This window comes from Vidua macroura, chromosome 34, assembly GCF_024509145.1.
Source record: "Vidua macroura isolate BioBank_ID:100142 chromosome 34, ASM2450914v1, whole genome shotgun sequence".
NCBI lineage: Eukaryota > Metazoa > Chordata > Aves > Passeriformes > Viduidae > Vidua > Vidua macroura.
This window is the reverse complement of record NC_071604.1, coordinates 33,298-55,000: the sequence shown is the minus strand read 5'-3', so window position 1 is coordinate 55,000 and position 21,703 is coordinate 33,298. Positions and strand designations below refer to the sequence as shown.

The 21,703-nt window shown below is 60.0% G+C and overlaps 1 protein-coding gene across 5 annotated transcripts in view; it reads right to left on the bottom strand.

The window, feature by feature from the left end:
• LOC128821085 (cyclic AMP-dependent transcription factor ATF-7) overlaps positions 1 to 21,703 on the bottom strand; it is a 59,998-nt gene that overhangs the window by 13,553 nt on the left and 24,742 nt on the right. For all 5 annotated transcript variants that reach the window (XM_054001958.1, XM_054001960.1, XM_054001962.1 and 2 more), the window contains exons 3-4: positions 6,225 to 6,321; positions 2,190 to 2,308 (exon numbers count right to left, since the gene is read on the bottom strand). In XM_054001958.1, coding sequence (XP_053857933.1) covers positions 2,190 to 2,308; positions 6,225 to 6,321 — 216 coding nt within the window. The remainder of the gene's footprint in view (positions 1 to 2,189; positions 2,309 to 6,224; positions 6,322 to 21,703) is intronic.

Here is a 21,703-nt window from a genome sequence, read left to right as displayed (position 1 = left end):
GGTATTTCAGAGAAAGGATGAATCTCCATCCCCTCATTTTGGGGTATTTCAGAGAGGACACAGCTCCAGGCACTCATTCTGGGGTATCTTAGAGCTCCAGCCCCTCATTTTGGGGTATTTCAGAGAAAGGATGCATCTCCATCCCCTCGTTTTGGGATATATCTCAGAGAGGACGCAGCTCCAGGCACTCATTCTGCGGTATTTTACAGCTCCAGCCCCTTATTTTGGGTATTTCAGAGAGGACACAGCTCCAGCCCCTCATTGTGGGGTATCTCAGAGAGGATGCAGCTCCAGACCCTCATTTGGGGTATCTCAGGGAGGACACAGCCCCAGCCCCTCATTTGGGGTATTTTGGAGCTCCACTCACTCATTTTGGGGTATTTTAGAGAGGACACAGCCCCAGCCCCTCATTTGGGGTATTTGGAGCTCCACTCACTCATTTGGGGTATTTTGGAGCTCTGCTCCCTCATTTGGGGTATTTCTGAGCACGGCCGCAGCCCCAGCGGCTCCCCGGGCGGGCTGGCCCGCGGCAGGAGCAGCAATAACCGCGTCCCGGCCCTTTGAGAGCGCAGCCGCGGCCGCGGGGACCACAAAGGGGCCGCGATTAACCGGCAGCAAACTGCGAGCCGCCCGAAGCGCCTCCGGGGAAGCTCCCGCTGCGCCCCCGGCTTGAATTAACGGCGCTGGAGCGAGACCACCCTCGCAAAGGGGAGGATAAACACAAAACCGAGCCGGGAGCTCAGCTCCGGCCACAGAGTGACCAGCTGACCGCGCCCGGACAGCGGCTCGGAGCAGGGACAATCCCTTCCCTAAAAGCCGAGCTGCCCGCGGCAGGAGCATGTCGGAGTTAATTTCTGAGGAGTATTTCGGAATAATTAATTTCTGAGGAATATTTCGGAATAATTAATTTCTGAGGAATATTCCGAAATCATTTCGGAGGAATATTTCGGAATAATTAATTTCTGAGGAATATTCCGGAATAATTTCTGAGGAGTATTTCGAAATAATTAATTTCTGAGGAATATTCCGGAATAATTTCTGAGGAATATTTCGGAACAATTAATTTTTGAGGAATATTTCAGAATAATTAATTTTCGAGGAATATTTCGGAATAATTAATTTCTGAGGAATATTCCGGAATCATTTCCGAGGACTATTTAGGCCGAGCCACGCTAAAGCCAGTCCCAGGAGCACAGCCCGCGGCCGCGGGGCTGGCTGGGCTCCCCGGGGCTCCCCGGCGGTTCCGTGGGCGAACATCCCCGGCTGCTCCTGCCTCCCTTCCCTTCCCTTCCCTTCCCCGGCTGCTCCTGCCTCCCTCCCTCCCTCCCTTCCCCGCTCCAGAACAAAGGGCAGGAGCCTTTGCCGCAGCCGCATACCAATGAGAGAGATCAATTTCGGTTTAAAGAGCCTGTTATTGGCGGGGGGGGGGGGGGGAGCGGCTGGGAAGGCAGGTTTCAGTTTTAATTCTGAATTCCTCCGTTCCCCATCTCGGGAAGATTTACGCGGCTCGGCTCCCGCAGTTTATTTCCGAGCAGCGCCGCTGACTGCGAGCGTATGCGCGGACATCGATCAATTTAGTAAATGTATGTGCCAGGCTGAGCCCGGCACGCATCTGCTGCTGCTCCCGCCCGGCCAGCGGGAGGGGGCGGCGGCTGGAAATGTCCTTAATTAGCTGCTTTCTGATGAGATCCCCTTGTCCTTCAGCCCCTGGCGCTCGCCGGGCTGCGGGGGCAGCCGGGATCGATGGCGCTGGCGGAGCGGAGAGCTCTTTGTTAGCACAAAAGCTGCTCTTTTCCGCCGAGCTCCGGTGCCCTGCCCGTGGCTGCCCCTCCAAGGCACAATCCCGGCCCCGAGGAGGCTCCCGAGGGGGCTCTGCTCCCATCCCGGGCGCTCCCAGGCGCTGCAGCTCCTTCCCCGGCTGTCAGGTATTTTGGGTACTCCCCGTCTCTGTTTTCTCCCCCTTTTTTTTTTTTTTTTTTTTTTTTTTTTTTGTTTCCAAGCGCGAAGCCAAAGGAATAACAAACCATTCGATCTGCTCTCTGCAGGCCTCGCAGCGGGGCGGGGGGAAAGCAGCCGGAGTCACCCGAGTCACCAAAACAAGAGCCCACACGCCGGCAAATCCTACCCCAGGGCCTGTGCCTCTCCCAGGAGCCCCTCCCAGTCCTCCCAGTGCAGCCGCAGCCTCTTGCCTTTTTCTCATCATCCTCAGCCGCTTTCTTGAACTCGTGCTCGAAGGAGCTGGCCAGCTCGTTGAAGAGTCCCACCTCCTCACAGTTCTTCAGGAACCGCGTCGGGGTCGGGGTCTGATCTGGTTCAGAACACGGAGGATTGGTCAGGGAGAGGCCAAAAATCCCCATTTCCCCAGCCCAGTCCCTCACCGGGAGCCCTGGGGGACGTGGGTGTCACCCTGGGGACAGCCAGTGACACTTTGGGACGGGGACAATCATTTCGTGCCGGTTTGGTTTCTCTGGTGTTTAGAGGAATAATCGTTGGAGGGAGAGGATTTCTGTGAATTCCTGGCTGTGGGATTCCCGTCCCTCCCACGCCGGGGCTCTGCCCCGTCCTCAGCTGGACCAGGAGGGAAAACCGGGAGTGGGATCTCCCTGAAATCGTCAACACAGGAATGATGAGAGGGGAGAGCAGCCCCAGGGCCGGGCAGAGCCTCTCCCTTCCCTGTGCCAGCTCTGGATTCCCTGGGAATTCTCCCCTCCCTGTGCCAATTCCAAATCCCACAACAATTCCCTGGGAATCTCCTCTCCCCGTGCCAGCTCTGAACCCCAGAGCGATTCCTTGGGAATTCTCCCCTCCGTGTGCCAGTTCCCAATCCCAAAGTGATTCCCTGGAATTCTGCCCTCCCTGTGCCAGCTCCAATCCCAAAGTGATTCCTTGGGAATTCTCCCCTCCATGTGCCACCTCTGATCCCAAAGTGATTCCTTGGAATTCTCCTCTCCCTGTGCCAGCTCCAACCCCAAAGTGATTCCTTGGAATTCTCCTCTCCCTGTGCCAGCTCCAACCCCAAAGTGATTCCTTGGGAATTCTCCCCTCCATGTGCCAGCTCCAGTCCCAAAGTGATTCCTTGGGAATTCTCCTCTCCCTGTGCCAGCTCCGATCCCAAAGTGATTCCTTGGGAATTCTCCCCTCCCTGTGCCACCTCTGATCCCAAAGTGATTCCCTGGAATTCTGACCTCCCTGTGCCAGCTCCAATCCCAAAGTGATTCCCTGGAATTCTCCCCTCCATGTGCCACCTCTGAATCCCACAGCAATTCCTTGGGAATTCTCCCCTCCCTGTGCCAGTTCCCAATCCCAAAGTGATTCCCTGGAATTCTCCCCTCCATGTGCCACCTCTGAATCCCACAGCAATTCCTTGGGAATTCTCCTCTCTCTGTGCCAGTTCCCAATCCCAAAGTGATTCCCTGGAGTTCTGCCCTCCCTGTGCCAGCTCCAGTCCCAAAGTGATTCCCTGGAATTCTGCCCTTCCTGTGCCAGTTCCCAATCCCAGAGTGACTCCCCGGGCTCCGGTCCCGCTGTCCCCAGCCCTCCCTGGGGCCGCTCTCCACCCCATTAACCCTTCCCGTCCCGGCCTCTCTGGCCGTCACCCATAAAAGCAGGAGGAAACCTCCCTGCTGCTGCCAGCCTCCAGCTCCGTCCCTCCCGCAGGAAAACACCGGGATTTTCCAGCACAAAGAGCATCCCCGGGATGATCCAGCCCGACCCCAAACCCTCCCTCTGCTGGAGCAAAGCCCCCCTCGCTGCCCCCCGGATCCCAGCCCATAAAATCAGGAACTTCATCGACCCAAGTTGTTTGTCCCGGGCTTTAACAGCTCCCAGGGCTCTTTTGGGATCGCTCCTGCTCAGCGCTGCCCTCCCGAGCTGCGGCAGAGATTTCCAGCACAAACAAAGCCGGGAAGCTCCGCGCTCCTGTCCCGCCCCGATCCCAGCCGCGGCAGCTCCCGCCTCGCCCCACAAGTGCCCGTTCCCATAAAAATCCCTCTCCCTCCCAGGAGAAGGGATGACCACCCGGGCCAGGCCCTGCTCCTGCCACAGGAGGCAGGGAGTAACAAACCCCAGAGACAAAATGGTCCCAAAAAATCCCAGAGACAAAATGGTCCCAAAAAAAATCCCAGAGACAAAACGGTCCCCAGAAATCCCAGAGACAAAATGGTCCCCAAAAAAATCCCAGACACAAAATGGTCCCCAAAAATTCCCAGAGACAAAATGGTCCCAAGAAATCCCAGAGACAAAACGGTCCCCAGAAATCCCAGAGACAAAATGGTCCCAAGAAGTCCCAGAGACAAAACGGTCCCAAGAAATCCCAGAGACAAAATAATCCCAAGAAGTCCCAGAGATAAAAGGGTCCCAAAAAAAATCCTAGAGACAAAATGGTCCCAAAAAATCCCAGAGACAAAATGGTCCCCCAAAAAAATCCCAGAGACAAAATGGTCCCCAAAAAATCCCAGAGACAAAATGGTCCCAAAAAATCCTAGAGACAAAATGGTCCCCAAAAAAATCCCAGAGACAAAACGGTCCCCAAAAATTCCCAGAGACAAAATGGTCCCAAGAAATCCCAGAGACAAAACGGTCCCCAGAAATCCCAGAGACAAAATGGTCCCAAAAAATCCCAGAGACAAAATGGTCCCCAAAAAAATCCCAGAGACAAAATGGTCCCCCAAAAAATACCAGAGACAAAATGGTCCCAAAAAAAATCCCAGAGACAAAAGGGTCCCCAAAAAATCCCAGAGACAAAATGGTCCCAAGAAATCCCAGAGACAAAATGGTCCCAAAAAAAATCCCAGAGACAAAATGGTCCCCAGAAATCCCAGAGACAAAATGGTCCCAAAAAGTCCCAGAGACAAAATGGTCCCAAAAAAAATCCCAGAGACAAAATGGTCCCAAGAAATCCCAGAGACAAAATGGTCCCAAGAAATCCCAGAGACAAAATGGTCCCAAGAAATCCCAGAGACAAAATGGTGGCTCAGAAAAACCTGGGATAAATGGAATTTCAGGCAATAACGGGCTCAGATCTCACTGCTCAAAGCCAGCAGGGTTTTACAGCCCCTGTCTGTGTCAGACACGCCAGGCTCGCACTGGTTTTTGGGGGGGTTTAACTGGTCCTGGACTGGCCAAGGATAAATTGGTTTTTGGGGGGGTTTAACTGGTCCTGGACTGGCCAAGGATAAATTGGTTTTTGGGGGGGTTTAGCTGGTCCTGGACTGGCCAAGGATAAATTGGTTTTTGGGGGGGTTTAGCTTGTCCTGGACTGGCCAAGGATAAATTGGTTTTTGGGGGGGTTTAGCTGGTCCTGGACTGGCCAAGGATAAATTGGTTTTGGGGGGATTTAGCTGGTCCTGGACTAGCCAAGGATAAATTGGGTTTGTTTGGGGTTTTTTTGTGTTTTACCCCAGAGCAGCCCCCTAAGTGTCAGGGGTGACCTTGTTCCTTGTGTGCCTGAAGTGCTTTGCCAGGGAGAAAAATCCTGAAATTCCCACTGGGAATGAATTCTGCCCCTGGGAGCAGCTTCCACCCACAGCCACAATTCACTCCAAACCCTGCAGGAGCCACCCGAATTCCCATTCCCTGCCTGAGCCCCGGATTTGGGCTGGAGATGAACGGGGAAGAAGGTGCCAGGCTCGCACTGCAGCTTTGTTTTCCCCTAAAAACCCTCCAGGCGTGTCCCCCCTCCTCGTCACCCAGCAGGGACACAAGAGGGACAGGAGGGGCTCTGGGGGTCTCTCTGCTCTGAGATCTGTGGGGTTTGGGTTCCCCCCCAGTTCTGCAGAGGCTGCAGTGCCCAGGTGCTCTGCGAGCTCCTCGCTGGGGCTCTGCAGAGCTCACGGGGCTTTAATTTATTAACTGCAGCTTCCTAAAAGCTCGGGAAAATTGACACCTGGGCTGAGAGTGGAAGCTGCTCTGTCAGGTTGGGTTCATTGTCCTCAAAGCACACGCAGAGACGTGAAAGCCCTTCTGGCCATAAATCCTCCAGCCTTTAATAAAAAAGGGCGAGAGCTTAAAAAAAAAATTTAAAAAAAGAAAAAAAAAAACCAAAAAAAACCCCAAACCCCACAAAACCTGATACTGCCATAAAAAAAAAAAAAAAAAAGAAAAAACTTGGAAGCCTCTGGCTTTCCTTTCGCCCTGATTAAATGCAGATCACAGGAGGTTTTATGGGTTTTGCAGTGCATCTGGTGCCTGGCATCAATCTTGGCGGGCGCTGGCCGGGCACATACCTGCGATGATGACGGAGTCGGTGCGAGCGGGGCCGAATTTCAATGTCATCTCGTGCTTGTGTTTATGGACCGCCAGGTGGTCCTCGTTTGTGAACCTCTGAAACGAAACCATTTAGAAAATGGGGGATAAATGTGCTCTGTGCTTTACGGGCCCGTCCTGCCGTGGGTGTGGGGGGGAGGCGGCTGCAGCCGACGGCTGGGGGGGCTCGGCGGGGTGGGAGAGGGGGACGGGGCTGTGGGAGCACAGGACAGGGATGTGGGAACAAGGACAGGGCTGTGGGAGCACAGGACAGGGATGTGGGAGCAGGGACAGGGATGTGGGAGCAGGGACAGGGATGTGGGAGCAGGGAATGGGGTGTGGAAGCACAGGACAGGGATGTGGGAGCAGGGACAGGGATGTGGGAGCAGGGACAGGGATGTGGGAGCAGGGGACAGGCTGTGGGAGCAGGGAATGGGGTGTGGAAGCACAGGACAGGGATGTGGGAACAAGGACAGGGATGTGGGAGCAGGGACAGGGATGTGGGAGCAGGGAATGGGGTGTGGGAGCAGGGACAGGGATGTGGGAACAGGGGACAGGCTGTGGGAGCAGGGAATGGGGTGTGGAAGCACAGGACAGGGATGTGGGAACAAGGACAGGGATGTGGGAGCAGGGACAGGGATGTGGGAGCAGGGAATGGGGTGTGGGAGCAGGGACAGGGATGTGGGAACAGGGGACAGGCTGTGGGAGCAGGGAATGGGGTGTGGAAGCACAGGACAGGGATGTGGGAACAAGGACAGGGATGTGGGAGCAGGGACAGGGATGTGGGAGCACAGGGGACAGGGGGGAAAGCCTCTGTCAGGGGTTCTGCAGGGTGGGGGACAAGGATTTTCCATAATCTGGTTTTTAGGTGACGGAGCGAGGCGGAGGCTGCAGCTGATGGAAATGCACGGAAATTCTGGATCCCAAAATTCCCACTCTATTGCTGGCTGAGGAAGAGGGGATTTGGTGCAGTTGGGGCAATTTTCCTGCGTGGGGTGAGGCAGAACCAGCCCCCAGCTGGAGACTCAGCTCCTGAGCTTTTATGGAGCGAGGGAGGGGGAGCATCTCCCCCAAATCCAAAATCCCACCTGCAGGATCGACCCCATCCCTCAGGGAGGGCTTGGGGAGGGTAAAAATCCCACTGGAGGGCTTTGGGGCTGGCTGTGGGGCCGGGAAAGGCAGACAAAGGCAGGAGGGAGGGCTGAGGAGAGGGGGAGCGAGGCAGGGACGGGGTTAAAGCACAGCCCCATAAAGCCCAGGATGGATTGCGTCTCTCCTAATAGACTGCGACAAACGGGGCCGGGGCTCCGCAGCGCTCTGTGCGCGGAAACGCTGCAGCAGCAGCAGCGCAGCAGCAGCGGCGCATTCCTGCCCTTTCCCCTCTCCCGAGCATCCCAGCCCAAACCCACCCAGAGCCACCTGTTCCTGTGGGGCTGCTGCTCGAGTGGGACACCCACGTGGGGCCTTTCCACGGGCTTATTGATGGCTCTGCTGGGTTAGCAAATCAATCAATAAATCTGCGCTTTCCGAGCTGAGCACGGGGGGGACAATCCCTCGGTGGTGGGGGACAATCCCTCCCCTGGGTGGCAGGGGACAATCCCTCGGTGGCAAGGGACAATCCCTCCCCTGGGTGGCAGGGGACAATCCCTCGGTGGCAAGGGACAATCCCTCCCCTGGGTGGCAGGGGACAATCCCTCGGTGGCAAGGGACAATCCCTCCCCTGGGTGGCAGGGGGACAATCCCTTGGTGGGGGGGGACAATCCATGAGTGGTGGGGGACAATCCCTCCCCTGGGTGGCAGGGGACAATCCCTCAGTGGTGGGGGACAATCCCTCAGTGGTGGGGGACAATCCCTCAATGGTGGGGGACAATCCCTTGGTGGCAGGGGACAATCCCTGGGTGGCAGGGGACAATCCCTCGATGGTAGGGGACAATCCATCAATGGTGGGGGACAATCCCTGGGTGGCAGGGGACAATCCCTCAATGGTGGGGGACAATCCCTGGGTGGGGGGGACAATCCCTCAGTGGTGGGGGACAATCCCTCAATGGTGGGGGACAATCCCTGGGTGGCAGGGGACAATCCCTTGGTGGCAGGGGACAATCCCTGGGTGGGAGTGGACAATCCCTGGGTGGGGGTGGACAATCCCTCAATGGTGGGGGACAATCCCTGGGTGGGGGGGGACAATCCCTGGGTGGCAGGGGACAATCCCTCGATGGTGGGGGACAATCCCTGGGTGGCAGGGGACAATCCCTGGGTGGCAGGGCACACCAAGACCTGGAGCCCACCCCCCCAGCCCCTCTCTGCCCGGGCTCCAGGCCAAGGGGGTCCCACGGAGGGTCCCTCAGAGCTCACAGGGTGCTGTGCTGGTCGCTCGTGATTTGGGCTCAAATGTAGAGAAATCGGAGCCGCTGGGAGAGGAGCCAAGAGGTTTTTTCTCCCGTGGAGCTCCAGGACCAAACTGAACCCCGTCTCCCCCAGCTCCGCTCCGTAACCAAACCTTAAATAAACCCGAAATAAAACTCCCTGACAGTTTGGCCAAAATCTGCCTGATCTGGGCATTTTTTCCTCCCCGCAGCTCTGCTCCAGCCTCCCATAAACGTTTTTTGTCCGAGGAGCTTTCACAGATCCCGGCGACCCCGAAACGCTCTGAACAAAGGAGCAGTGAGCGAGTGAGGGAATTCGGGAATTCGGCGGCGCCGGTCCCGCAGCCCCCCGGAACGCGCCGGCCGAGGGGCCCTGCAGGGGGAGGGACACCCCCATTTTTCCGTGGTTTTGGCCCCAGAATTCCTGGGTTTTATGGAATTCGGCTGCCCGCGGTGGGACCCTGCTGGGATGGGGTGAACGGAGGGAAATAAACCCGGTTTTTGTGCGGGGTTGGGATGAATATTTAGCAGGCGGGCGGCGTCGGAAATCTGAGCACCTGAGACGGGGGTGGGGGAAAATGAAAAAGAAGAAAATTCCCAATTCTCCCGCTCCGTTTTGTGCTAAATAAATGTGATTTTTAGGTCAGGGAGGGAAGAGCGGGAGGTGCAGAGCGGGGTCGTGTCTCTCCCACCAGCCCCAGCCCAGCCTCGCCAACACCAGGTTTATTTTAATCTTTCATTTTCCTTCATTGCCGGATTTTTTTTTTTCCCCTAATTTTTTTTTTTTTTCCCCGGCACTTTCGGTGCGTCGGGCGCACGTTACAGCTCTATTTAACATCTTTATGTGGGCTCACAGCTCGGGAGCTCTCTCCTTCCCTGCGCAGAAATGCTCACAGACACAATATATCTTTCTGCACACATTTCCAAACGCCGAAACCCAGAGGCTGAGTCTGGCACTTGGGCTCTAAATCATGTCATTTTACACAGAGAGGGGAAGCAGAGGGGGAGAGGAGGGGGGGAAGAGTAGGGAAAAAAATGGAATGAGTTAAAGCCACAGCGCTGGCTTTAATATTTAATCTCCTTCCATCAGCAGCTGACATACAGCAGGGTTATTTCAGCTGCTATTTTGCGGGTGTCGGAATTAAAAAGAAGATGTTGGCTGTAAAGTCTTTGGGGCGAGGGACAGGAGCAGGGCGAGCGCTGCCAGCCGGCCCTCGGGGCTTTCCCAGGTTGGAGCTGCCTCCTGCAGCCCCAAATTCGGTGTTTTCCCAGGTCAGAGCTGCCTCCTGCAGCCCCAAATTCGGTGTTTTCCCAGGTCAGAGCTGCCTCCTGCAGCCCCAAATTCGGTGTTTTCCCTGAGCAATGCTGGGAGCTGTGGCTGGGCTGGACAGGACAGACCCGGGCTGGGCTGGACAGACCCGAGCTGGGCTGGGCTGGGCTGGGCTGGGCCGGGCTGGACACATCCAGGCTATGCTGGGCTGGACAGAACAGACTCAGGCTGGGCTGGGCTGGACAGGACAGACCCGGGCCGGGCTGGGCTGGGCTGGACAGACCCGGGCCGGGCTGGGCTGGACATGACAGACCCGGGCTGGGCTGGGCTGGGCTGGACAGACCCGGGCCGGGCTGGGCTGGACATGACAGACCCGGGCTGGGCTGTGCTGGGCTGGACAGACCCGAGCTGGGCTGGGCTGGGCTGGGCTGGGCTGGACAGACCCAGGCTATGCTGGGCTGGACAGAACAGACTCGGGCTGGGCTGTGCTGGGCTGGACAGACCCGGGCCGGGCTGTGCTGGGCTGTGCTGGGCTGGACAGACCCAGGCCGGGCCGGGCCGGGCCGGGCCGGGCGAGCCCGCGGCTGTCGCAGCGCTCTGGAGGCGCCGGGGCCGCGGGCGGGCGTTCTGTCCCCGACAGGCTGTGACAGCCCCGGGATGAATGCGCGCATTTAAAACCCGTCTGTAAAGGCACACAATGCTTCCAGCTGCCGCGACGCGCAGCGGGGCTGGAGCCCGAGCCTCGGGCGGGCGGGAGGGGATTTCTCCAGCAGTTTAACGAGCACAACACGAGCAACAAGGGCTTGGTTGGTTGCTCGGGGGTTTTCCAGCTTCTTGGAGAGCCTGTGTTTGGTGCGGGGGGGGGTCTGGCGAGCGCCGGAGCTGCCGCAGCCCCCAGGATGGGGCACCCTGGGGCAGGAGCTCTCCCGGCAGCTCCGGCTGGGTTTAACCTCGCCAGTCCCGCTCGGAGCCCAGCACCGAGCCGCTCCCGAGCCGGAATTCCCGGGGGAACACCGGGCTGTGGCTGCGGCAGCACGGACGTTCCCGGGCTCGCACAGCCGGGAGGGCTGAGGGGGCTGCGGGGCCGCTCATGGCGGAATTAACGGAATTAATTAACGAGCTGTCAGCACCGCGGGGAGGCTGAGCCCTGCTCCGACCGTGACTCGGCACTGGAGCCACCGTGGTGACAGGGCTGGAGCCACCGTGGTGACAGGGCTGGAGCCACCGTGCCCACGGGGACACTGCCCTGACACACCTGAACACGGAGGGGACACAAGGGAACAGCAGGAGGCTGCACTGCGGTGCGGGAGGGAAATGATGCAGGGCTGGAGCTCAAAGTCACCGCCTTTCAAAGCTGCCACCCTTTGGGTTTGGGTTTCCAGGCTGCACAAACGTTCCCAGCTCATTTCCATTGCCTGCTCGGCCAGCGCAGGGTGGCCCAGGCGGGGTCGGGGTGGCCCAGGCGGGGTCGGGGTGGCCCCGGGGGCTGTCCCGGGTGAGCGCTGTGACCCCGCGGGCAGGGGGACCCGGGGCTGTCCCGGGTGAGCGCTGTGACCCCGCGGGCAGGGGGACCCGGGGGCTGTCCCGGGTGAGCGCTGCGCTGTGACCCCGGCGCTGGCTCGGGGCCCGGCTCCATCTTCCCATCTCCCAGCTGAGCAATGCCGGATAATCCCCCCCCCCGCGGCCGCACGGATTAATTCGCTAATGTGCCTAAAGTGCCCCGATCCGCAGTGATTCACGGCTCAGGGGCCGGGGGGACCACGGCAATCAGCGAGCCCCATTTCCACGGGGAGGAGGTGCCGGGGTGCGGGGGCAGCGCCGCACAGACGCCGGCTCGGCAGAGCCCAGCACCGCACGGACAAACGGCGCCGTCTGTCCGTCTGTCTTTCCCGAAGTGTCCCGTGATAGCACCCACGGGAGACGGGAGGCCAAGATTTGGAGGGCGGGGGTCCCCGGGGGTCCCCGGCAGAGCTCGGGGCCGCTCCCCACGGCAGCTCCCGGAAGGCGCCGGGGCCGGAGGAGGGACGGGACGGGCTCCGATCCCGGTCCTGCCGCGGCCGGAGGAGGGACGGGAAGCGGCTCCGATCCCGGTCCTGCCGGGGCCGGAGGAGGGACGGGACGGGCTCCGATCCCGGTCCTGCCGGGGCCGGAGGAGGGACGGGACGGGCTCCGATCCCGGTCCTGCCGCGGCCGGAGGAGGGACGGGACGGGCTCCGATCCCGGTCCTGCCGGGGCCGGAGGAGGGACGGGACGGGCTCCGATCCCGGTCCTGCCGGGGCTGGAGGAGAAGGACGGGGGAAGGTTTGGAAGGAGCAGCTCAGGAAGGAAAACCAGACCGGGAATGGCGCTGGGAGAGCTCGGGCTCCACGGCGGGGCTGTGTTCCACAATCCAAGGAAAACCTCGGGGGGAGGAAGAGCCGGGAGAGGGGACCCCCCCTGCCCTGCCGGAGCCGCTCCACGCCGGGACCGAATCCCGAGCGCCCCGCGCCGCTCCCGAGCCGCGGGCGGCAGGAAAAGCCAATTCCCGGCGGTTCCGTGCAAAGCGAAAAGGCTCCGGCAGCGCCAGGGAAGGAGCCCGGGGTGCATCTGGAGCCATTCCCCCCCTGCAGCTGCCCCCCAGCTCAAACTGCTGCGAGATTTAGACCCTGAAAGGGCATTTTTGGCTCTGGCGGCTCCAGGGACGCTGTGTCTCTGCCTTTCCCTTTAAAATGCTGCTCCCTCCTGCCCCGTGATTGATTCCGGGTCCTTCCTTGTGTGGAAAAAGAAAAAAAAAAAAAAAAAAAAAAAAGGGAGGAATAAGAATAATAATCAAACTCTGGGCAGCGCTGGGTGAGGAATCCCCGGCCCAGCAGCCCCACGGAACACTGTGCAAAGCACCAAAATTGGGATTTTTTTCCCTTTTCCCTTGTTTGCTCAGATAATTTTTTTTTGGTAGGATACTCCCCAAAGTTCCCTGCAATTTTACACAAAGAGCTAAGCGGGTTCTGGAGCCCACCCCATCCCACCGCCATCCTCCTTGGCCAGAAGGGCAGAGCGTTTAACCGGGAGTAGGTAAATAATTTAATTTACATTTCTATGGCTTCGCTTATCCCAAAGGGCTTCTCAGGCACAGCCCCCCCTGGAATGCAGGTGTTCGGGCAGGGGAGGAAGCATCTGGCTCGGAACGTGAGGAGCCAAGGACGTCCGGGGCAAAATCCTCCACCAGCTCCGCATCCCGCGGCCCTTTTCTCGTTTTCCCCCCTGAATTTCAGTGGAAATTTCAGGAAAATCTCCCCGGGCAGAGCCGAACACCAGGGAGCAGAGCCGGGACAGGAACGCCAGGCACCGGGCGATCCCGTGGGATTCCCCCGCGTTGTCGGGCACCAAATCCAGGGAATCTCCCTGAGGAGGTCTGGGCTTTGGGAAGGAGCAGATGGAGGAGCTGGGATGTGGAGCACCTGGGCAGGAGCAGCGCCGTGGTTTGCAGAGCTGGGCACACCTGGGCACAGCTGGGCACAGCTGGCCCCACGGAATGGACCCCCAAAATCCCGCGGGATGGGGTTTTTGGACCCCCAAAACCCCGCGGGATTGGGTTTTTGGACCCCCAAAATCCCCCGGAATGGGGTTTTTGCATCCCCAAAATCCCGCGGAATGGGGTTTTTGGACCCCCAAAATCCCGCGGGATTGGGTTTTTGGACCCCCAAAATCCCGGGGAATGGGGTTTTTGGACCCCCAAAACCCCGCGGGCACGCCGCGATCCCCGAGCCCCGCACGGCGGAGCGTTCTGAAATCCCGCTTTCCTCTCCATCCGAGCGCGGGTGATTAACAGCCGGGTGTTAATTACCGCTGCCACGGGAGGCAGGGGGAGCGGCCCCGCGGTAATTACCGGGGTGAGCAGGGGCGGAGCCGCCGCGGGAGCGTCAGCGGCTCCGGAGCCGGCCCCGCATCCCCCGGGATCCCGCTCTGGATGTGAATCACGATCCCAGCCCCGCGTCGCGGCAGCGCCGCGGCCCCTCCGAGTGACCTTGGGCGAGCCATCAATCCTCGCCGGGCCGCAGACGGCCCCGAAGGCGGCGGGGCTCCGTCCTCCGCGGAGCCGAGCGGCTCCGGGGCCGCGCACGGAGCGAGCCCGGTAACAAAGGCACCTACAGCCCCTTCCCCATGCAGGTACAGCCCCTTCCCCAGGGCAGGTACAGCCCCTTCCCCATGCAGGTACAGCCCCTTCCCCAGGGCACCTACAGCCCCTTCCCCAATGCAGGTACAGCCCCTTCCCCAGGGCACCTACAGCCCCTTCCCCATGCAGGTACAGCCCCTTCCCCAGGGCAGGTACAGCCCCTTCCCCAATGCAGGTACAGCCCCTTCCCCAGGGCACCTACAGCCCCTTCCCCAGGGCAGGTACAGCCCCTTCCCCAGGGCAGGTACAGCCCCTCCCCAGGGCAGGTACAGCCCCTTCCCCAATGCAGGTACAGCCCCTTCCCCAATGCAGGTACAGCCCCTTCCCCAATGCACCTACAGCCCCTTCCCCAATGCAGGTACAGCCCCTTCCCCATGCAGGTACAGCCCCTCCCCAGGTCACCTACAGCCCCTTCCCCAATGCAGGTACAGCCCCTTCCCCAGGGCAGGTACAGCCCCTTCCCCATGCAGGTACAGCCCCTTCCCCAGGGCAGGTACAGCCCCTTCCCCAATGCAGGTACAGCCCCTTCCCCAGGGCACCTACAGCCCCTTCCCCAATGCAGGTACAGCCCCTTCCCCATGCAGGTACAGCCCCTCCCCAGGTCACCTACAGCCCCTTCCCCCATGCAGGTACAGCCCCTTCCCCAGGGCAGGTACAGCCCCTTCCCCAGGGCACCTACAGCCCCTTCCCCATGCAGGTACAGCCCCTTCCCCAGGGCAGCCCAAAACAAACCCTAAAACAGACCCTGTGCTTCGCCTGCACAGCCCTAAAACAAACCCTAACCCAAATGCCACGACCCTAAAACAAACCCTAATCCAAAACTTCGGCTCCAGACCCCAAAACAAACCCTAACCCAAACGTCAGTTGCAGACCCCAAAACAAACCCTAACCCAAATGTTGGCTCCAGACCCCAAAACAAGCCCTAACCCAAACATCGGTTTCAGACCCCAAAACAAATCCTAACCCAAGCATCAGCTGCAGACCCCAAAACAAATCCTAACCCAAGCATCAGCTGCAGACCCCAAAACAAGCCCTAACCCAAACATCGGTTTCAGACCCCAAAACAAACCCTAACCTAAATGTCATGACCCTGAAACAAGCCCTAACCCAAACGTTGGCTCCAGACCCCAAAACAAACCCTAACCCAAATGTCATGACCCTGAAACAAGCCCTAACCCAAATGTTGGCTCCAGACCTCAAAACAAGCCCTAACCCAAACGTCAGCTGCACGATCCCAAAACAAATCCCAACCCAAACCCCAGGACCCCCAAACAAGCCGTAACCCAAACGTCGGCTCCGAGGGGAGCCGGCTCTGCCCGTGCCGGGCTGGAAGCGCCGGCGTGGCTCAGCCTTGACCTTGGAGCTCAGCACAATCACTCGGAGGATGCCACGGCCCCATTCAGCTTTTTAAGGCCCTGGAATGGTGATTTCCTTCAATTCAGCGCAATATTGGGAATGTGCCCACCCATTCACGGAGTGGAGCCTCTGCTGATGGCTTTATCGCCTGGAAAAGCGGTTTTTGTGTGGATTTATCTCCTGGGGAAGCTCCAGCAGCAGCAGCAGCTGCCTGGGAAGGGCGGCAGGTCAAACACAAAGAGAATTCGAGTCACTCTGAGCTTTGGGGTTTGGGGTTTGTCCCCTGGAATTGTGGCATGGAGGGGGAAAGCTGCAGGGACCCACGGATCCAGAGGTGCCTGGGGTTACAAACGACCCAAAAACGGGGAGAGGGAATTCCTGAGGGGTGGGAGAGGGACAAAACAGGGCAGGCAAACTGAGATCTGGGGATACTTTGGGAATGAGCTGCAGGAACCCCTGGGTCGGGCGCTGCCCCCAGGCTGCCCAGGGGAGCCGTGGGTGTTTCACCCCTGAGGGGGCCCAGGCCAGGCTGGGGAGGTGGAATCCTGTCCCTGCACCCCTCCCTGTCCATGGAGCTCCCAATCCTTTCCCAGAGCTCCATTTCCCACTCTGCAGGTCCCTTCATCTTCCTCACCCCCAGTACCAAACACCAGAAATTTTCCATCCATGCCACCCTCGATCCCCGGATAAAAAACTCATTTTTGTGCCTCCCCACGCCTCTCCCCGGAGGTTTTGGCCCACCTGCAGCTCCCTTCCCTCATTCCCTGCCCCTGCTTCCCACATCCAGCCGCATTCCCGGCTCCTGCCTGCGCCGAGCCCTCAGCACTGCGGTAATTAAAGCTTTTAAAAAAGGAGAGCAGCAGCAGCAGCAGGAAAAAAAAAAAAAATTCAGCGTTTGCCTCTTTTTGCCTCTCGGAAGAGCCACCTGTTTTATCAGAACAGGGATTTATGGGCACATTAATGTGGAGCTGCTGCTCCCACCCTGATGAGGTTCTCAGTGACCCTCTTCTCCCCGGAGATTTATGGTTTCTCCCAGCACACTCCCATGCCTGACTCCATCCGGATCCCTCTTTCTTCCCCCAAAATCCTCTGCAGTCGGTTTCCAGAAGGCGCTGGGTTGTCCCAGCCGGGGGGGGTCAGGTTTTTGTGGCAGAGGCTCCTTGCCTTTACCCCATTTTCCCAGGAGGGGACTCGCACGGGGAGGTCTGAGCCCACTCCGTGACGGGATCAGGCTCGGGGAGCAAACACTGACACGATCCCGACGCAATTCCCAGCAGCAGCCGGAGCCTCCCAGCTGCACTTGGCTCCCAAATCACGTCCTGGCCGCCCCAAACCCTCCCACCTGCAGCCCCTGAGCAGACACAGCCCTGAGGTGCCTGGAAAACCTTTCCCAGCAGCTTCCCCCACATCCACGGCGAGGTGCTGGTGCAGCGATGTGGAAACACAAAGCCAAGGTCACCAAAACCCCATCCTTGAGGAGTCTGAGCCGCTCCTCCTGCCCACGTTCGGGCTGCAGGCAGTAAAACCTCACAGGGAGCATTGGGACTCTGCTCCGGAGCTCTGCAGACGCCGGGGCTCTGCGGCAGCCCCAGCCCGGGCCCTGGCACGGGGCTTTGGCAGCAGACACGGGAGGGAATCGCCTGCCCGGCCCCGGAGCCACCAGCTGGGGCCCGCTCCCCAATTCCGGGCGTGGGCAGGGGGCAGGGGAGGGGGGAACTGCAGGGGTGCTGCTGGCCAGGGAGAGCTCAGGGAGCCCTGGGCACTGCAGGGCACCGGGAAGGGCTCATTCCCGAATTCCCGGCACTGCAGGGCACCGGGAAGGGCTCAGAGCCGAGCCCTGGGTACTGCAGGGCCCCAGGAAGGGCAATCCCTGGGCACTGCAGGGCACTGGGAAAGGCTCAGAGCCGAGTCCTCGGCACTGCAGGGCACTGGAAAGAGCTCATTCCCGAATTCCCGGCTCTGCAGGGCACCGGGAAGGGCTCATTCCCGAACTCCCGGCACCGCGGGGCACCGGGAAGGGCTCATTCCCGAATTCCCGGCACTGCCGGGCACTGAGAAGGGCCCATTCCCGAATTCCCGGCTCTGCAGGGCACCGGGAAGGGCCCATTCCCGAATTCCCGGCACTGCAGGGCACCGGGAAGGGCCCATTCCCGAATTCCCGGCACTGCAGGGCACCGGGAAGGGCCCATTCCCGAATTCCCGGCACTGCAGGGCACTGAGAAGGGCTCATTCCCGAATTCCCGGCACCGCGGGGCACCGGGAAGGGCTCATTCCCGAATTCCCGGCACTGCAGGGCACCGGGAAGGGCTCATTCCCGAATTCCCGGCACTGCAGGGCACCGGGAAGGGCTCATTCCCGAATTCCCGGCACTGCAGGGCACCGGGAAGGGCTCATTCCCGAATTCCCGGCACCGCGGGGCACCGGGAAGGGCCCATTCCCGAATTCCCGGCACCACGGGGCACCGGGAAGGGCTCATTCCCGAACTCCCGGCACCACGGGGCACCGGGAAGGGCTCATTCCCGAATTCCCGGCACCACGGGGCACCGGGATCACCTCCGGGTGACTCCGCAGGTGCCGGGGGGCCGCGGCGGCAGCGGGGAAGGGCCGGAGCCCCACAACAAAAGGGAAGGGGAGGGAAAAGCCATCACGGAGCCATCACATCACACCGGTGGAGCCACCACCCCGTTCCCCCTGGCTGGCATCCCCCAGCCCGCTCCTCCGGGGCTTTATTCTCCAAACGAGGCGTTTGAGACCCCCTGGCTCTCCCCCCTCGCCTGCAGCCAGCGCTGAGGGGCTCCAGCAGCCGGCGGCGATGCTCTGAGCTCCCGGCGATCGTCGCGGTGGCCACCAAGCCCTCCCTTCCCGCAGCCACGCAGACATTCCCGATTACAACATCCCCGAGGACGCGGCCAAAGCCCCCCGCGGGTGCCCCCGGCTCGCAGCTCCCTGTGCGCTGCCGCGAAGCCCCCCCAGCCCAGCCCAGCCCCTCTCGCACAAATCTTTATTGTCTGCATCTCTGTTCCCTAGGGGAATTTTAGGACTTTAATGTTTTTATTGTTCTAATCCGGCATATAAAAAATTAAAAAAAAAAAAATCACTTGAGCACAACAGCTGGGCCGAGCGCAGGAAGCCGCGGTGCTTAAGCAGGTGTTAAACTCGCGCTGCGGCTCCGGGATTTAGGATTTAGGGAGGTTCGAGGGGCGGGATGAGCCCGAGCCGCGCTCAGCCTCTCCCAGCCCGACTTTGGCTTCTCTGCCGCGAACCGAGAACGCGCTGCGGCCAAAATGCAGCCGGGACCCGCGGGGATGCTGGAGCTCCCCCGGGTTCTGGTCTTTAGGAAAAACCCCAAATGTGGGGTTTTTATCTCTGCTGAGCCCCTCCATCCCCAGACCTTTGTGCAGGAGGACGCGGAGCCAGCCCGGAGCACCCATCCTGCTCCTCCCGGCACTTCCAGCCCCCTTTATGGACCCCGAACCCCCTTTATGGACCCCAAACCCCCTTTACGGAACCCAAACCCCCTTTATGGACCCCAAACCTCCTTTACCGACACCAAATCTCCTTTACCGACCCCAAACCCCCTTTATGGACCCCGAACCCCCTTTACGGACCCCGAACCCCCTTTATGGACCCCGAACCCCCTTTACGGACCCCGAACCCCCTTTATGGACCCCGAACCTCCTTTGCCGACCCCTTTACCGACCCCGAGAAAAGCTCTCACACAAAGCGCGGAGAAACTGAGGGGGGAAAACGTCAGCAAGAAAAACCCGAAAGTGAAGAAACGCCCGAGTGAAAACCCCACGTATTTCTCTAGAAATACAGGAATTCCAGGCGGTTTTTCACCCCGCTCCCAACAGCTCTGCCCCCCTGGCGCTCAGGACACGCTGTGTCCTGTTTGCCCCCGCTCCAGCGTTCCCAGTGTTCCCAGTGTTCCCAGTGTTCCCGCTGCCAGAGCCGCATGGATCCCGCGGCTGCCGCAGAGGGGCGGAGCGGCCTCCGCAGCCAACAAAGCATCCTTGGGAGAAAAAGGGCGGATTTCGAGCTGGGATCGAGCCGGGGAGCGGCTCGGGAGCCAAACCCCAATTATTTGGGTGTTTCACTAAAACCGGGGCACGGGGAAAGCTGCCAGTCCTCCCCCAGCCCTCGGCAGCACCGGGGAAGGAAGGGATCGAACCCTTCCCGGCACGTTCCCCCTCCTCCAGCCTGGGGGTTTTGTAATCGTGAAGTGACAGCTTGGCTGGGTTTTAGACACGAAGTTTACAGAAAATCCTGCGAACCCAGGCACCTTTCGGAGGGCTGGATAAATCCTTTTCCCTGCCAGCCCCATCCCTGCTGCGCTGCTGATGCTGGGATATCCATGATGCTGATAACGAGGTCTTTGTCAGAGCTGCTGCTCCGAGCAATAAGTGATTTGTTCTCACAGTAAAATAAAAAGGATTTACAGTTGTCTCAGAGCAGCAGGCAGGGAGCGAGCGAGGCTTCAAAACCAAACAGCCTTGACTTCAAAATGCTGGGTTTTAACACCGGGAAATATTGCACTTGCCAGGAAAACACCCAGAGCTGCTCGGGCGGGGGAGGGAAAGCTCAGACCCCGAGGGTTTGGCAGCTTTGGCTGCACTTTGAGTCCCCTCCCTCCCTGGCCAAGGGAGTCCCCAGAGCCTCAGCCCCATTTCCGAAGGTTTTAGGGACAAAAACCACGCGGGTTTTGCAGCTCCCGAGAGAAACCCAGCCCAGGCCCAGCTCTGAGCCGGGCTCAGGCTCCAGCTTTGGTTCAGAGCCGCTTTCTGCTCCTGCCCCGAACCCACGAGCACCAGCAATGCCCGAGCCTGGCTCAGCCCGAGCCTGGCTCAGCCCGAGCCTGGCTCAGCTCCTGGCAGCACAATTTGCATTTCTGGGACAGAGCAGAGCTCCAGGTGAGGACCTGGCTCAGCTCCCTCTGCCCAAAGCAGCAACTCCGCGGGTGTGAAAGTCTCTAAATGCAAACCAGAAGGAGCCACCCCCCGGGAGGGCACGGCCCAGCTCCTCTAGGGGATTTCTGCAGCCCTGATTGCGTTCCCAAAAGAGAGGAGCCCTCCCTGTGTTCCCAAAAGAGAGGAGCCCTCCCTGTGTTCCCAAAAGAGAGGAGCCCTCTCTCTCTCTCTCCCTCCCTCCTCGTTCCCTGCTGCCGCTGCTGCGGAGAGCAGAGACCAGCCCCGAGGCTCAGCACAGAAACACAAACCCGGATAAATCAGAAATTCAACTCCTGAGAAACCGGCTGGGGTCTGAGGAGCTCCAAACCTGCTCTAGGGGCACGAGCACGAGTAGTAAACCCTGAGTAAACCCTGAGGAACGCCCGTGAGTCCAGGGGCTGGGATGCTCTGCCGAGTGCCACCCTGGGCCAGTGCCACCCTGGGCCAATGCCACCCTGGGCCAGTGCCACCCTGGGGCCAGTGCCACCCTGGGGCCAGAGCCACCCTGAACCCAGTGCCACTCTGAACTCAGTGCCACCCTGGGCCAGTGCCACCCTGGGCCAGTGCCACCCTGGGCCAATGCCACCCTGAACCCAGTGCCACCCTGGGGCCAGTGCCACCCTGGGGCCAGTGCCACCCCGGGCCAATGCCACCCCGGGCTAGTGCCACCCTGGGCCAGTGCCACCCTGGGGCCAGAGCCACCCTGAACGCAGTGCCACCCCAGGCCAGAGCCACCCCGGGCCAGTGCCACCCTGCCCGCGGCTGGAGGCCAGCACGGGGCCAGGATGAGCCGTGCACCCCTCGGGAAGGGAGCAGGGAGAAGCCTGAGCAGGGCTCTGCAGCAGAAATCCTTCCCTGCAAGGACACTGCGGCACGGAGCTTCCAGCCTGATCCCGGCTCTTCCAGCCTGATCCGGGCTCATCCCAGCTCATCCCCAGTTCATCCCCAGTTCATTCCCAGCTCATTCCCGGCTCATTCCCGGCTCATCCCCAGCTCATTCCCTGCAAGGACACTGCGGCACGGAGCTTACAGCCTCATCCCAGCTCTTCCAGCCTCATCCCGGCTCATCCCCAGCTCATCCCTGGCTCATTCCCGGCTCATCCCCAGCTCATTCCCGGCTCATCCCAGTGTCTCCAGGAGCCCGGCAGGGCTGGGAACATGCCGGGATGACCAGAGACACTTGTTCTCCCCAGGGCCGGAATTTGGGACAATTCAGCTGTCCGGCCCTGCTGTCCAGCCAGAACTTGGGACACTGCCCAGACCCGCTGCACAGCCCTGCTGTCCAGCCCCAGCTCCTGGCCGGAATTTGGGACATTGCCTACTCCCACTGTCCACTCCCACTGTCCAGCCAGAATTTCGGACACTGCCTGGC